Source organism: Zingiber officinale, chromosome 11B (genome assembly GCF_018446385.1).
Source record: "Zingiber officinale cultivar Zhangliang chromosome 11B, Zo_v1.1, whole genome shotgun sequence".
Taxonomy (NCBI): Eukaryota; Viridiplantae; Streptophyta; class Magnoliopsida; order Zingiberales; family Zingiberaceae; genus Zingiber; species Zingiber officinale.
In genome coordinates, this window is record NC_056007.1 from 72,546,953 (window position 1) to 72,562,246 (window position 15,294).

Sequence of the window (15,294 nt, forward strand, 5' to 3'; positions counted from 1 at the left end):
CGATTTCCTTGACTTAGGCTTTCACTTTAGGGTCCTATTTTATTCTCTGTATCAAACACCTATCATTCTATGATGCATCTTCTTTTGCTGAACTTAACTGAAGAGCATATGATCTCACTACAACAAAATCGCTCATAGACATCGGTTTTCCACCGGTGTCTATTTGATTTTCGACCGATGTCTATGAAGCCGATGTTAAAAGTCTGCCATTTTAGACATCGGGTTAAAACCGGTGTAGTATCACTTAACGACACCGGTCTTCGAATCGGTTATTAACCGGTGTAGTATCACTTAACGACACTGTTTCATCAACAGTGTAAAACCGATGTAATATTACTTTATAACACCGGTTTTACATCGGTGGAAAACCGATGTAATATGTATATATTTTAACAGCACAGATTTGATTTTAAAACCGACAATAACAAAAAAAAAATACACAAATATTCACAAATTGTACAAATATTCTTCATTCAATAATATCCATAAAATACACAAATATTCACAAATTATATAAATAATCTTCTTACAACAATATCCATAAAATACCCAACCATTCTTTTTACATCAAAAGCGATACATGTGACAACACAAGGGACACCATTGACGCAATACCTGAAGAACAAGTGATACACTGCATGCAAAATAGTCGAATAGCATAAGAGCAGAGCCTTTAAGCCAGGCATCGCCTTTCTCAGGACTTTCGAAATGAAGTTGGATCATAGGTGAAGTAACAAAGGCCCCCAACAAAATGAACTTTCCAAAATGTGAAGATCAGGGAACCAGTGATGCAGAAGATGGCCCCTGCAAGCTTGGCCCTCCCTCTTACAGTCTTCAAGTTGAGCTTTTCCATCCTGAGCAAAAAAAGACCAAATATAGAATGATATTTGAATGAACTAAATTCACTGTAAAATTACTTGGAATTAATATCTGAATCAACCTCAGTACAATTGCCAATAAGAAAGTAAAAGCAGGAATGACATTGCCCAAGGCACTGGCAACACTTGGAGAAATGAGATGGAGTCTAACGTAGTATACATTTTGCTGAATTGTTATACCCAACATAGCAAGAATGAATATTTTTAGCATGACACCAAATGAGAAGCTGGGTCTTCGATTCCTACAACCATGAGATGAGTTTAAAAACATTCAATTTGTAGTCATATATCTTACACATAAGCAAGAGGAGCCAAGATGAGCAAATACCAGGAACTTACCAAATTCTAACTAGAAATTCCACATCAAGGAGAAGCAAATCCCACATTGAAACCCATTCAATAACTCACCAACTTTTGGCCAGAAATTCAACATCAAGGAGAAATAAATTCCACATTGAAACCCATTCAAAGACTCACCAAATTCATAACACAATTCCGAAACCAAACTGTAGAAGAAGAACTTCATCAAATGCGAACTTCAAATCCTGAATCTGTCTAGAATATCCGGAGCCAACCCCAGGTGTCAAAACCCAAAACATAACTAAGCACACCCTCAAATCAGCCTCGAGAATCATAAAAAAAACATCATAAGAGCAAGAACTCAATGCAAATTCATTGCACCTCCATCTATATCAATCCCAAGAGCTGAATCCTCTCAAGACAAGATCACAAAAATAAAACCAGAACACCACCACCAGAATCTAGTCCACTGCATCTCAAATAGCCATCTCATCAAGGTAAGAATAACATCGGAATCACTTCACCACCTTTAAATATATTCCAAATTTCACGGCTATATTGAAAAACGAGATTTATAATGGAAACAGATCTACAATCTACCAAATCTGCCCAACAAAATTTATCTAGCATGTGGTGACGAACACAACTTTGAATTCAACTCAAGAAAAACTTCTAAGAAGAAATCCAAAGCTATGGAAGGAAACTAGAACACATTAGAACTCAAGTTCCACTCCCCCATTCTGCATTAAAACCCGAAGCAGAACTAAGCACACCCTCGAATCAGCCCCGAGAATTAGAAAAAAAAAAACATCACAAGAGCAAGAACTCAATACAAAGCTATTGCACCTCCATCTAAATCAATCCCAAGAGTCAAATCCTCTCAAGACAAGATCACAAAAATAAAACCAGAACACCACCACCAAAATCTGGTTCACTGCATCTCAAATAGCTTGAGGAAAACATAATTTCATTGAAACCACAACCATTCCACATTTAGAAATCTTCTTGAAGAACAAGGCAAGAAAACAAAATTAGTTAACTTTCTCCCGGAATCCATTCCACAAAATCAAAACTAATTCAAAAACACAAAGTCATCACCGAAAACCAAACACAATCACCCAAATCCGGATCAAGAGATCGAACAAAACCCTTGCGCAGAACCAGGGACAACCTTTGAATCTTCCTGCTAGCTTACGAAAAGAAGCACTCATCAATACCTAAAAGGAAATATACTTGCCTTCCCCTTCTTGTACCGCCGACAGGAGCCTTAGCCATGGGACGATGCGCCAGAGATGAAGGGTTGTCGTGGGCATTGTCCACTGAGAAGATAGTGGCGTGGTGGCACCGGCCGACCGTCATGGGTGAAGATCGGCAGACCAGAGGTCGCGAGAAGAGAGGCCTGACCTGTACCGACGGAGGGCGGCTGGGAGAAGAGACTGGCCTACGATATCACTGGCTAAGGGTGCGATGTGGCCTTTGGGAGAGGTGAAAAAACCACGAGAAAAAACCAAGTCACGAAGCAGCTGAAGAATAAAGAAATAAAGTAGTTACTTGATGTAAGCCCGACCATCTCGGATCCGTAGGGGACCAAGGGCGTCGAGGCGGGACGCGACGATGCCCTCGCTGCCGCCGGAGAGGAGGAGCGCGTTCCCTACCTCCCTGAAGGGCTCGAGGTCGTAGGCGTGGATCGAGGCCTCCGTCCCCAAGGTCACCGCCGTGGCGACGAGGAGCACGGCGATTGGGGCCACCAGATCCATAGCTGGATATCGGAGAAGAGAAAGGAGGCTGGAGAGATCACGCCAGGAGAGCGAGCGAGCGGAAACAGGGAGAGAGATGAGATGCTTCTTCAGAAAGGGACCCACACGAGAGAGATGGTCGGATGGTCGGAGGTTTTAGGTTTAGGTTTACGCGAGAGAGATGACCGCGAGGAGAAAGGGGCGGGATAAAGATTTAGGTTTGGAGGGAATTCACAGTGTGTAGATTTTGGTTTGTGGGGAAAATTAAAATATTTTATTTGGGTTTATTAACATCGGATTTTAAAAACCGATGTTAAAATCGGTGTCTATTAACGAAAAAAAGGGCGCTCATAGACATCGCCTAAAAAACCGATGTCTATGAGCTAAAATTTGCGCTCATAGACACCGGTTTTTAGAAAAACCGGTGTAAAATACTCAAAGACATCGGTTTTAGCCTAAAACCGTTGTTGTTCCACTGATATCTATGAGGGATTTTGTTGTAGTGTCTCTCTGATCTCTTCATGAATATTGTCGATCTCTTTAAAAAAAACTGCTGAACTTATCATAATTATTTCCGAGCCCACTCAAGGACACTGCTGATCTCCTGATAAATAACATTGAGCTCTTTAAATGGTACTTTCGATGGTAGAAAAAAAATCAAAAAAAAGTTGGAATATGCTATCCTAACGATCTTATATGATTGCCCCGATAACTATTGGACAAATGATAAATTCGGAAACTGTAATTGATTAATGCATGGAGGATTTTTTTCCACGATTTTATCCAGATTCGAACTCTTGTCTTATAATAATAATTTTACGTTGCACTAGTCAACTCAATCCTGCTCCGACACTTTAAATGGTACTGTCGAGCTCATTATAGACAATGTCGAGCTCCTTAAATATTACTACTAAGCTCATAATAAACACCACTGATCTAATTAATGGACACTATCGAGTTCCTAATGATCATTGTCGGGTTCTCGATGATCATTGTTAGGGCTCTCGTCAAATCCATATTTGACTTGAGGCTCTTATGCAGAGCCCTTTTTGACCCAGTCGAAAGGACGTTACATGGAATCTATATTGGCCGAGTCAAGATCAAGCCCGTGGAAACTCCTACTCGCCCCTCCTATCACTATCGTAAAATTATTTTGCTTTTGATCGTGAGATTGTTCTAGAAACACTAAACAATAGTGAATGATGACTTTCGATTAAGGTTCAGTTTACAGTTATTTGTTGTCCTGGGTGGAATTGGGCAGCGGTTACCTCCTTTAAGCAGTTAATCATATATCTAAGAGTTAAATCCTAACTATGGTATAATATAAGAATTTTTTTTTATATGGAATGATAATTTTAAAAATGTTAGTTGCTTAAATGAGCCTCCACTGATATTTTCTGATTTATTTTAGTGGTCAGTTAAAAATTTTTATGAGATCAAATTGGTCATTTCTAAAATTAATCAGTTCAGAAAGTTAGATACTTAGATTTTTTTTTTTCAATCGAATAATAAAATCTGGTTTAAAGTTTGTTCCGAATCTTTAGGGGTTCATGAGTGAATTGATATAAACCAGTATTCTTGTAGGATCTTATCGTCAATATAAATATGGAAAAATCAAAGTATTTATAGTGAAATGCAGAAAACCTTATGTTATAATTAAATTGTACCTAAAGTAAGAGATATCGTCTTTGCGCTATCCCCAAAATCTTACGTAAGAAATCAAAGCATGATTTTCCAGGGGGTTAGGACTTCAACACCACATATCCTCACTGAATAGGAAAACAAAGAATCATCAATCAATTTCCCTAACCTTACCCGGATCACACCCTCTCTCTTTATATATATATATATATATACTTCAACACCACATATCCTCACTGAATAGGAAAACAAAGAATCATCAATCAATTTCCCTAACCTTACCAGGATCACACCCTCTCTCTTTTTATATATATATATATATATATATATATATATATATATATATAGATGCCCTTTGTCCGTTAGCAACTCATTAATGATAACAGATGACGGACTTAAGGTAAACGAGTTTACACGTATAATATCCATATCTAAAAGCAAACCCAATAACAAATCAATTAGATCTCTTTAATGGGTTTAGACTTGAGTGATTATAAATTCACAGTAAATCCACTAATGAGTTATCAGATATATAAAATATCTAACAATCATCCACTTAGGCTATATGTGAAGATAACACAACACACAATATATTCCTTAGTGACATGTAATAATGTCAATTTTTATTGGTGAAAATACTCTTTTAAATAATCTGGTCAATTAATTCTATAAATAAAGACTAAATGAATTATAGCTACTATAACTATAATAAATCTTACAATAATCACAATGTGAACTTCATTGATTACATAGATCTGATGTTAATGTGTAACATGAAAATTATATGAAAAGTAATTTTCACATATACATTTTCAACTGATCCTTCTAATGATCGAAACAATTCATGTCATGTTTACAAATACCTTAAGCTAAACTACAGTTGTAAACAATGACCTATTCTTTATGACTGAAAATAGAGTCTATATCATATTTGCTACACCAAATGCTAAACTGGCACTACAAAAAAATATTGATTTAGTGATGAAAAAAATTCATCACAAATTTATAACAAATTCGTTGCGACATTTTAAGATATTGCTATTTTTTTTATTTCTAAATATTGGCAACAAATCCATGGATTTGTCGCCAATCTGTGGTAGGTCTACGGATTTGTCATAAATTTCTAACTTAAAGTGGCATATTGAGTTAATCAAACTGTTAGGATCAAAAGAATTAAGATTCCCTCATATTTTTATTTTTGGACTTTATCCAAAAGGCGTCATACCAATGAAAATATCTTTCCCTTATAAGTCTATGACCCTTTCCATGTATTTTCTGTTGGTGCGGTTAGCACTAACGGTCTAACTCAGGTTTTGATGAATGACAAGTTAGGTTAAGTTAGTTGTGTTGTTGATCTAACACTCTAATCGAGTGTGTAGGAGAAGTCCAGACAGGTCGACGGACTGACCGGATGTCTGGCACGAAGGCCAGCTAGGTCAACGGGTCGAACGGATAGCTGGCGAGAAGTCCAAGCGGGTCGACGGGCTGACCGGACGCTTGGCACGAAGTCCAGCTAGGTCGACGGGCTGACTGGATAGCTGGCGAGAAGTCCAGACGAGTCGAAGGGCTGACCGGACGTCTGGAAGGTGAGTAAAGGTAAGTCACTGGAAGGGAGTGACTGTGAGGACGCATTCGCGGGAAGGGAACTTAGGCGCCGATCCGACTTAGAACCATTTCGGAACTCTAAGTCGAGATCTTGACTAGATTCCGGTCTCGGAAAGACGGAATCTAAATCATACTCTTTATGTCAAATTATAAACTGTGCTAACACTTTATTTTGCAGGATATACATTGCCTCGGACTAACCTTGTCTTGCAGGAAAAGGAGCTTCTGGAGAAAGGGGGTCCGGGCGCCCGGAGGGGATCCGGGCGCTCGGACCCCGAGCGCCGGGAAGGGATCCGGGCGCCCGGAGGTAAGTTTTATCCAAGACGCAGCGTCAACACGTGGAGCTCGCTGGTTGGGACTGCTACGTTACACCAGGACGCTCAGAAGGGATCCAGGCGCCCCGAGCATCCTATAAAAGGAGGGTCAAAGGCGGAGCTCAAGAAAAAACTTAGAATTGACGATCTACTCTCCTGTGCTCCTGCGATGTTGCGACGCTACTCCGACAAAGCTCTGTTCCTTTCTATTGTTTTATATTTGTCGGTATTTTCTTTCTATCAATTCCTGTACTTTAATCTTGTAATTCTATTTTCGAATTGATAGTGATTGCCGATCGAAAGCACCCTTGTGTGCGGGCCTTGGAGTAGAAGTCGCCAAAGGCTCCGAACCAAGTAAATCCTTGTGTTCTCTTTGGCTTATTCTTTCTTTTCCGCTATGCTTACTCGCCTTCAAACGTTTTTCGATATTCACCCCCCCTCTATCGATTCTTCACGATCCAACATTTTCAATGTGGAACTTTGTTTGCAACCATTGCAACCCAACAACCCCTCCCCTTTAAACGAAGGACCTCTTCCTTAAGTCTATCGGCTTGATGTCATCTGATCCTTGATCCACCAGGACTTTCCTGCCCCTCGGTCCAACCGACCTACTAAGACTTCCTTAACCCTCAGTCCACCCGACCTACTAGGACTTCCTTTTCCCTCAATTCAACTGACTTATTAGGTCTTTCTTGTCTAGCCGCAACTAGGACTTTTCTGTTTGGCGTCTGGTCATCTTGATCTAGACATATGATCCCCCACTTCCTTCATTAGAGGTCAATATTCCACCCATATCACTCGATTGGACTATGGTTCTTGTGCACAGTCGGTGGTTAGTCTTTCTAGTAGTCCGGGCTCTGATACCAATTGTTAGGACCAAAATAATTAAGATATCTCCACAATAGTATAGTATTATCCACTTTGGGTCTAAGCCCTCATGATTTTATTTTTGGACTCTAGTTAAAAGGTCTTATATTAATGGAAATATCTTTCTTTATAAGTCCATGATCTTTTTCCTGTGTTTTTAATATGAAATTTTATTTGTAACCATTGCAACTCAACATGAACAAACATAGCATACTAAGTAGGTCTATTGCGCTAAGTAGGCCTATTGTGCTAAATAGGCTAAGTGAACAAGTGAAACTAAATGAGTTGAGCAATTAAAGAAGTTAATCGGTCAATTAGGATAAGCAAATTGAGAATATGAGTTGGTTGGTTGGATTGGTCAAACTAGATGGATTTGTTGGTTTTAAAAGAATAATTAAGTTAATTAGGACAGTCAAGTAAATGATGTTGGCTGTGTTGATCATACTAGTAAGAGTAAGAGTTTTGATGGAGTAAACACATTAGTTAAGCTAGATGAGGTAATTTGGTTAAAGGAATTAAGTACTCTAGACAAGCCAATAAGGTCAAATGGGTTCAATCATTTAGTCATGTTGATTGAAACTAAGGGTTAATTAAGCAAAGTGAGGTGGGTGACTTGAATGACTAACTAAATTTAGATTTGTTGATAAAGTGTAGATTGTTTCACTTGGTTGTATTAGCTTGTTGGGATGGGTGACGTCACTAGCGGGGATGAATAGTGCTTGATTCATTCATGATTTGTCATTTGTCGATCGTGTACTAGTTACAAGATGTTAATGCGTTGCAAAAAATATAACTTAAAATAAAATAGAAGCATAAAACGTTTGTTAAAAAAAATTATTTTATTTTGATTTTGACAAATCCGTGGATTCGTTGTCAAATCTGCGACGAATCCATAGATTCGTCGCCAAATATGAGTTGGCGGAAAGCTAATTTAGGTTTTGGCAACGAATTCACTTTCATCACCAAATTCATCCGCTATTTGGGGACGAAAACTGTGCTCATCCCCAAATTGGTGACGAAAATATTTCTTGTCCCTAAATTGGAGATGAATTTGGCGATGAAAATTAATTTGTCACAAAAAAATCTTAAATTAGCTTTTCACTGAACCCCTACCCTAGATCTAAGTCTTCTCTTCCTCCTCACTGGCGCCGGCAATAGCAAAGGTGATGAACATGAAAGTTCCTTCTCCCCTCTCTCTTCACTCGAAAGCGACGACCTTGGGTGGCTTCAGTCGATCACGGCTGGACCTTGTCGACCAACCGTGGTTGGTAGTAGCTGCGGCTAGCCCCTGCCTATTGGCTATGGCTAGCCTCTATCGATTAGCCACGACTGGCCAACCCAGCTAGCCCCTGCTGGCCGACCCAATTGGCCCTTGAGCGACGACCTCGACTTGCCCTTACTTGTCGCGACCGACTCCTACTGGCCCTTGCTAATCGCAGCTGTCCATTGTTGGTTGCGGTTGTCCCCTGCTAGCCACGGCTGGCCTTCGATGCCTGCGGCTAGCCTTGGCTAGCCACGAGATTGTTGACTTATATTTGTTTGTGAGCTCTTATATTTGATCTATAAATTTAATTTTAATCTGTAAATTTACAAAACTTGTCGCTCAATTAGTTGTCTATATATTGTCTCATTCTTAAATTTATATATTTTATCAGTTAATGTTATATATTTTTTTTCTTATAAGTCATTAGAGGTGACATCTTATCATCGCAGGTTTCGCACACTCTCTCATCTCTTAACAAATATGGTAAGTTGTTTTTATGTTCATCATTATGCATCAAATTTTTATTTACTTTATATTATTTTTAAATTTTGGTTGACAATTTTGATGGGATGGCCGTAGACAGAATTCTCATAGCCAATTTGATTCAACACTTGGCACTATACATATGCCTCCCTGATTACGCAGTACATTCCCATGTACATTCGACAGTATCTTCACCACTCCAGTCACTAGTATCCACACAAGTTCCTTCCGCCATATACTTGGTTGCTAGATGCAAGATACTCAAGAGTCTATAGTCCCTTACGGAGATTTTTAAGTACAAAAAAATATCTATTTTTTCAATTATCTTAATTATTTAATATTATTTGTTTGTAACTTTATAATAGGTTTGAAAATTCTATATGTTTTATTCACGAGATTAATAGAATCATGAATAACTATTGGAGAGGGGATTCAATGACATATACAAGCACTTCAACACCCACAAAAGAGATATGATGGAGCGAGTTTAGGGTATATCCCCTTCATTTTATGTATGAAATAAAAGAGAATATAAATCAATTATGTTTTTCTTATTGTAGCGGTTGATACGAGCAACCATATGTCATATTATGAGTGTATCAAATTATAATTAAAGTTATCGAATATCTCTATGCTAATGTAGCATAGGGATGACTTGAGTCGTCTCTCAATGAATATAATGATAGATGACAATTCTTAAGATTCAAATGTTATTGCTTAGGGGGTTTGACATGAAAATGGGAGTTTGGATTTGAGTGCTAAGACTCCAAAATAAAATACAATGCATGTAATAAAATCTAATCATAATAAATGAAAGAAAATGCAAATAAAGGAAACCTAAACTATGAATGCAAAGAAACTAAAAGCACATAATAAAAGTAAGCAATTAACGACACTAAGCATGAAATGAAATTTAGAACAATGAACAAAATCTAATATAATCTAACCTACTCGCATCTAAATTAATGACAAGAACCAACATTAACAAAAGAAGCATGAATCAATCAAGCGAAATGAATTAACAAGAGTAACAAAATGTAAGAGACATTTATGCAAGCAAGCTGTGTGCATCAACCAATACAACTCAAGTGCACGAACGTCTAACATTGGGAGCCAATTTTATTACAATCAAAGCAACAATTAACAAGACACACACGCAAAAGAAATCAGACCAACACATCCATAAGGAGTTGCTGCCCGAAGTTACCGGATGGAGAAATGCGGACAGATGAAGGATGCTCCTCTTCTAACCCAACGAGGAGAGTGAATTGCTGCCGGAATCGATGGAGGAGGGCTGATGTCGTGTGTCGGTGCTGTCCAGAAGAGGTGGAAAGCTCTCCTCTTCTAACCCGAAGAGGAGAGGTGGCTGTGAGCTCGCCGGAAGAAGCTATGGATGGCCGGATCGGATGGAAGAGGAGGGCTGCCGATGGAGAAGATCGTCTGATGGATCCCTTCTTCTAACCCGAAGAAGGGGCTGACGGCGTGGCTGTAACGTAGGATGGACCCTGGGTTCGGCGTGAGATCGGGGAGAAGAAGATCGTCAGGGAGAGATGGACTCTCCTCTTCTAACCCGAAGAGGAGAGGGGAGAGGGAAAGCCTATGGTGGAGGAAGAGATGTGGTGGAGATGAATGGGGATGGCCGGCGGCGGTGAAGAGGGAGGAAGCCGCCGGCCTTGGTGGATTTCCGATGGAGAAGAGTGGCGTCGAAGGTGTCGGGCGGATTGGCGTCAGGAGAAGCTTCCGTCGGGGTCTGAGTGAGAAGAGACAAGGTTTCTTATTGGGCTTTGGGTTTTAGATTTTAGGTTTTAATTTTTTGGGTGGAGGCCTGGAGGGAGATCCGGATCCATTAAATGAAAAAGGACGATTGGATTTAGATTGAAATTGGACTTAAGATTGGGTTGATGAGATATTCTTCTTGGGTTGAGGTGAACCAATCCCTCTATTTGATTTAAACCACATCCAATTGAACAGAATCAACCTCTCCTTTCTCCAAGTGAATCAACTTGGATATGAATCAAACCCTCCTTCAATCTTAAATCATAAATTTTCTTTAATTTTTTATAAAATCATGAAATAATAACAAAATTTAAGAAAAAAATTATAATAGGATAAAAATAAATCCAACTAAAAAGCATGATGTGAATAAATAATTAACCATTGAGAGTATCAACAATAAGTATAACAGCTAAAATAATATATTAAAATACTAATTATCAATGGTCATTCACTTGGGATCCTAATGAAGAGTTATAAATAAAGAAAATTTTCAAGAAAAACATGTTGCGATCATATCCGACATTTACGCCACCGAGAAAAATTGGACTAGGATCTTCAATTTTTGGACAACCAAGGAGCGCAACCAAAGGAGTCAATAGAATAAAACAAATCAAACTTATAATTTTGGAAACTCATTGTGATATATGCGGGAGACTATCAATCTATCAATATCGATAAGTATACACGTAAATTGATAGTTTTTTTTAACTCTCACTATTTTTTTAAAAATTTATTTCAGACTATTAGATTATTTCAAATAGTATTTTTTTTTTAAAATCAAGGAAATGGAGGCGAGAGTCATTATTCATAGACACTTTCACCCATATATATATATATATATATATATATATATATATATATATATATATATTAAAAGACAATACTTGAAAAAAGGAGAGAGATAAAACAATTAAGAATTGGATTAATCTTGGAATTTAATTTATATCTCAGATTCTATTAGTTATGCGTCTATATTATATCTAATTAAGGTTATATGTGTTTCTAAAATAATGTTATTAAAAATTTATTTTATTTTTTCTAATTACAATATAGGAGAAATATATTAAGCTAGATGATCCTATTTGAAACCTACGAGGTGGTGCGCTAGCTCAGGTGAACGGTGATTTTTGATGAAGACGAACTCTTGAAGATTTAGAAGAGCTCCTCAACGATCCTACGTACAGTGAGACGAGCCAACAAAGCATTAGTGACCTATAACCGGGGTGGAGATCCCTGGCTAGACCCTCCGACGCTCAAGTCAGTTCCTCTCTTGCAGATGGAAGAAAAAGAAGAAGAAGAAGTACAGTAACTCAAGTACTTGGAATAGAGTTTTGGATGTTAAAACTTACTTACCTTGCCAACGGAGAGAATCCCCTTTTTTAAACTATCTCATATAACCTTCGTAGTCATGAGATGGTCCCCGATTTGTTAGAGTTTGTTAGAAGACGAAGTCATCATCTAGATTTCGTGTAATAATTCTTTAAGAAATCTTTTTTGTACCCCAGATGTATTTTTTTTTGTCGTTTGTGACTCATATTCATGATAAAGTATGCATAAGAACACGTCACTACAATTGAAGAAGCTTCTAGAAGATATTTTCCGCCAAATTTGCTAGGCTGTCATACTTATGTACTTCTGTTAAGTATGTCTCGACCGGTCGTTCAAGCCGGTCGTATATATATTGAGAATACCTTTTGTTAAGCGTGTCTTGGACGATCATTCAAGCCGGCCACACACACACACACACACACACACACACACATATATATATATATATATATATATATATATATATATATATATATTGAGAATACCTTCTGTTAAGCATGTCTCGGCCGGTCATTCAAGTCAGCCGCATATATATTGAGAATACCTTCTGTTAAGAATGTTTCGGCTAGTCATTCAAACAAGTCGTATATGTTGGAATCCCAAGGTTATTTTGATGTGATCAAACAAGTTAAGTTAGGTCATATTGGTTTTTGATCCCTGTGTCTAAGTGTGTAGGAGCTTAGGAGCACAGGAAGTCGAGTGGAAGACGCGACTAGCGAGAAGGGCGTCACGGGAGAGAGTCGACGAGCTCCGTGCATCTGAGGGACGAGGTTCCACAGAAAAGTATATCAGTGGATGAGAAGAATGTACGCGATGTTCGAGGGACGAGAAGTCGGAGCGAAAGTCTGCTATAGAAGAAGGTCGTGTAGGGGATCGGTGGCCGGCTAGAAGGGGGGTTGGATAGCTAGGTCACCCCCAACTTCGATTTCTTCTCTACACGGTTAGTTTGCGCAAGCGGAAATGAAACTAAAACAAGAAAGCAATGAGTAAGAACACAAACGCTAACACGATTCTTTTACGTGGTTCGGAGATTGCTTGCTCCTACTCCACGGCGTGTCCTTGAGGTGGACGAGCCCTTGATCCTTCGGTGGATCAGTCCCCGGCAATCTCCGGCTAGAGCTTTCTCCTTCTCGGTGGAGCAAACCTCTCACAAAGGATCTCTTCCTCTTTACAATGATGAACTTAGGTTTAGGAGGAAGAGAGTAGGCTTGGAAGCTTTTGGGCAATGACAAGGAGTTATTCAATAAGCATTAGTAACCTCCTTCAAGCCCCAAAGCTTCCCTTAAATAAGAGGAGAGAGTTGATCATCATATCAACTCATCTCGGCAAACATGCAATCGACTGGTGTTAGTTGGAGGTAGCCAACGGCTACATTCCAGACCAACGGTCATATACCAGTCGATTGCTAAAACTAGCAGTCGACTGCTAAAACTTGCAATCGACTGATCTACACCGACCGAACGAACATAACTGGTCCATGCACCAGTCGACTGCTACAGATCGCTACAGTAAAACCATAAATTTATGTTTTTACTCCGAGTACAATCTCTCATGTACTCGTACCCTCACTCTTACGACTCTTTGACGCTTTTTGCAGCCTTTACCTCCTTCAAGCATACTTTCTTTGGCTCTCGTCCCTCGGATGCATTCAAGCCTGCAGCTCGTCCCCAATGCCATCCTTCGCGTATGCCTCGAAATTGCTTCCCTCGGCCCTTGTCCTCGCTGCCTTGTCCACGGTCCCTCGGATGCTTTATCCTTCACTGGACCCGAAGCCATCAACCTGAGTCGCATGTGTATCTTGCGAACCTGCACAACTCAAATACACATATCAAATACAAGGATGAACCTAACTTAAACTCTTTGACACACACATCAAAACTATGATCGTACCGATCAAAACCTAGGTCGATTGCACCAACAATCTCCCCATTTTTGATGTGTGGCAATATGTTTAAGTTAGGCATAAATATCAACATGAAAATTAGAAGCAATATGTAAACATGAAGCATAGTACCCAAGCTCCCCCTTAACATATACTCTCAACCATAATTTTCAAGTTTTGCACATAGTTAGGTTTTTAACTTAAACCTTTGCATTTCTCCCCCTTTGACACCATCAAAAATTGTACCAAACATGTATACATACTATGGTATCAATGTGGACTTAAAAGTACCCAAAACCAGCTCTTGAAAGTGCTGGAAAACAGCTACCAGTCGACTGCTATATGTCGCAGTCGACTGGCACAAACCAGCTCGAATTTCAGCATTTTACAGCCAACTTCAGAAATGCATAGAAAATTCTAGAAAATTCGAAAAATCATGAAATTTTGAACACATATTTCTTATAATGTTATTTAACAAGGAAAAATATGTTTTCATGAAAATTCATCATATTTTTGAAGTTTTGATAAAAACTCAAACACTTTAAAAATCAATCAAGTTTGTATCAATTTGAAACCTTGTTTTGCAATCATATGTTTCAAAATAGCTAAACCACAGTAAATAAAACATATAATTGTTTTCAAAACATTTGAAATGTCCAACTATGATCTATGGGCAAGATGTCCATTAATTAAACATTTACTTTCCCCATAGTTGGTCTATGATCACTAAAAATTGATACATTTCATAACTCATCAAAATGCCATAAGCATATGTGAATTATTTGTATCATCCTAGTATCTCACATTTATTGTTAGAAAAATAATGCAAGTCATTGTGAGATAAAGGTAATCTCTACTTAGCCCTTTTTATCATGAATTTCTATCAAGGCTAAGTAATCCCCCTTAAGGTCTCAAGTCAACCAAAAAAATTGGAATTATGATTTCTATGGTTGACTTGACCTAAAATCCTCTAACCCTTGAGGATTGATTTTGGCACGCAATAGAAGTTCTCTCTAATTGGGTTGACCAAGTACTCCTTAGGGATCCATTTCCTATCTATGGTCTTTGTCATTGATTTCCCCCTAGCAAGTAGACAATGATAAGTCTTTTCATTATTGGGTTCATTGTATCCTAGCCCATTTTTCTTAAAACTTACCCTTTGGCTCCCAATAATCATGTTTAAGGTATTTGAGCCAATTTCAAATTTTCTAAGGGCTAT

At 38.6% G+C, this 15,294-nt stretch overlaps 1 protein-coding gene across 2 annotated transcripts; it reads right to left on the bottom strand.

Moving 5' to 3' along the window:
- Nucleotides 1-491: 491 nt before the first annotated feature.
- On the bottom strand, nt 492-3,139 carry LOC122035093 (WAT1-related protein At3g56620-like). Of its 2 annotated transcripts, XM_042594478.1 has the most exons (4): nt 2,746-3,139; nt 1,218-2,652; nt 941-1,120; nt 492-854 (listed from the first exon to the last, which is right to left on the bottom strand). In XM_042594478.1, exons 2-4 carry the CDS (start codon nt 1,262-1,264, stop codon nt 695-697), a joined length of 387 nt encoding a protein of 128 aa, XP_042450412.1. In that variant the 5' UTR covers nt 1,265-2,652; nt 2,746-3,139; the 3' UTR covers nt 492-694. The 2 variants fall into 2 exon arrangements, with proteins under 2 accessions (XP_042450412.1, XP_042450413.1); XM_042594479.1 differs by lacking the exon at nt 941-1,120 and having other exon boundaries at nt 2,416-2,652.
- Between the last annotated feature and the right edge of the window lie 12,155 nt (nt 3,140-15,294).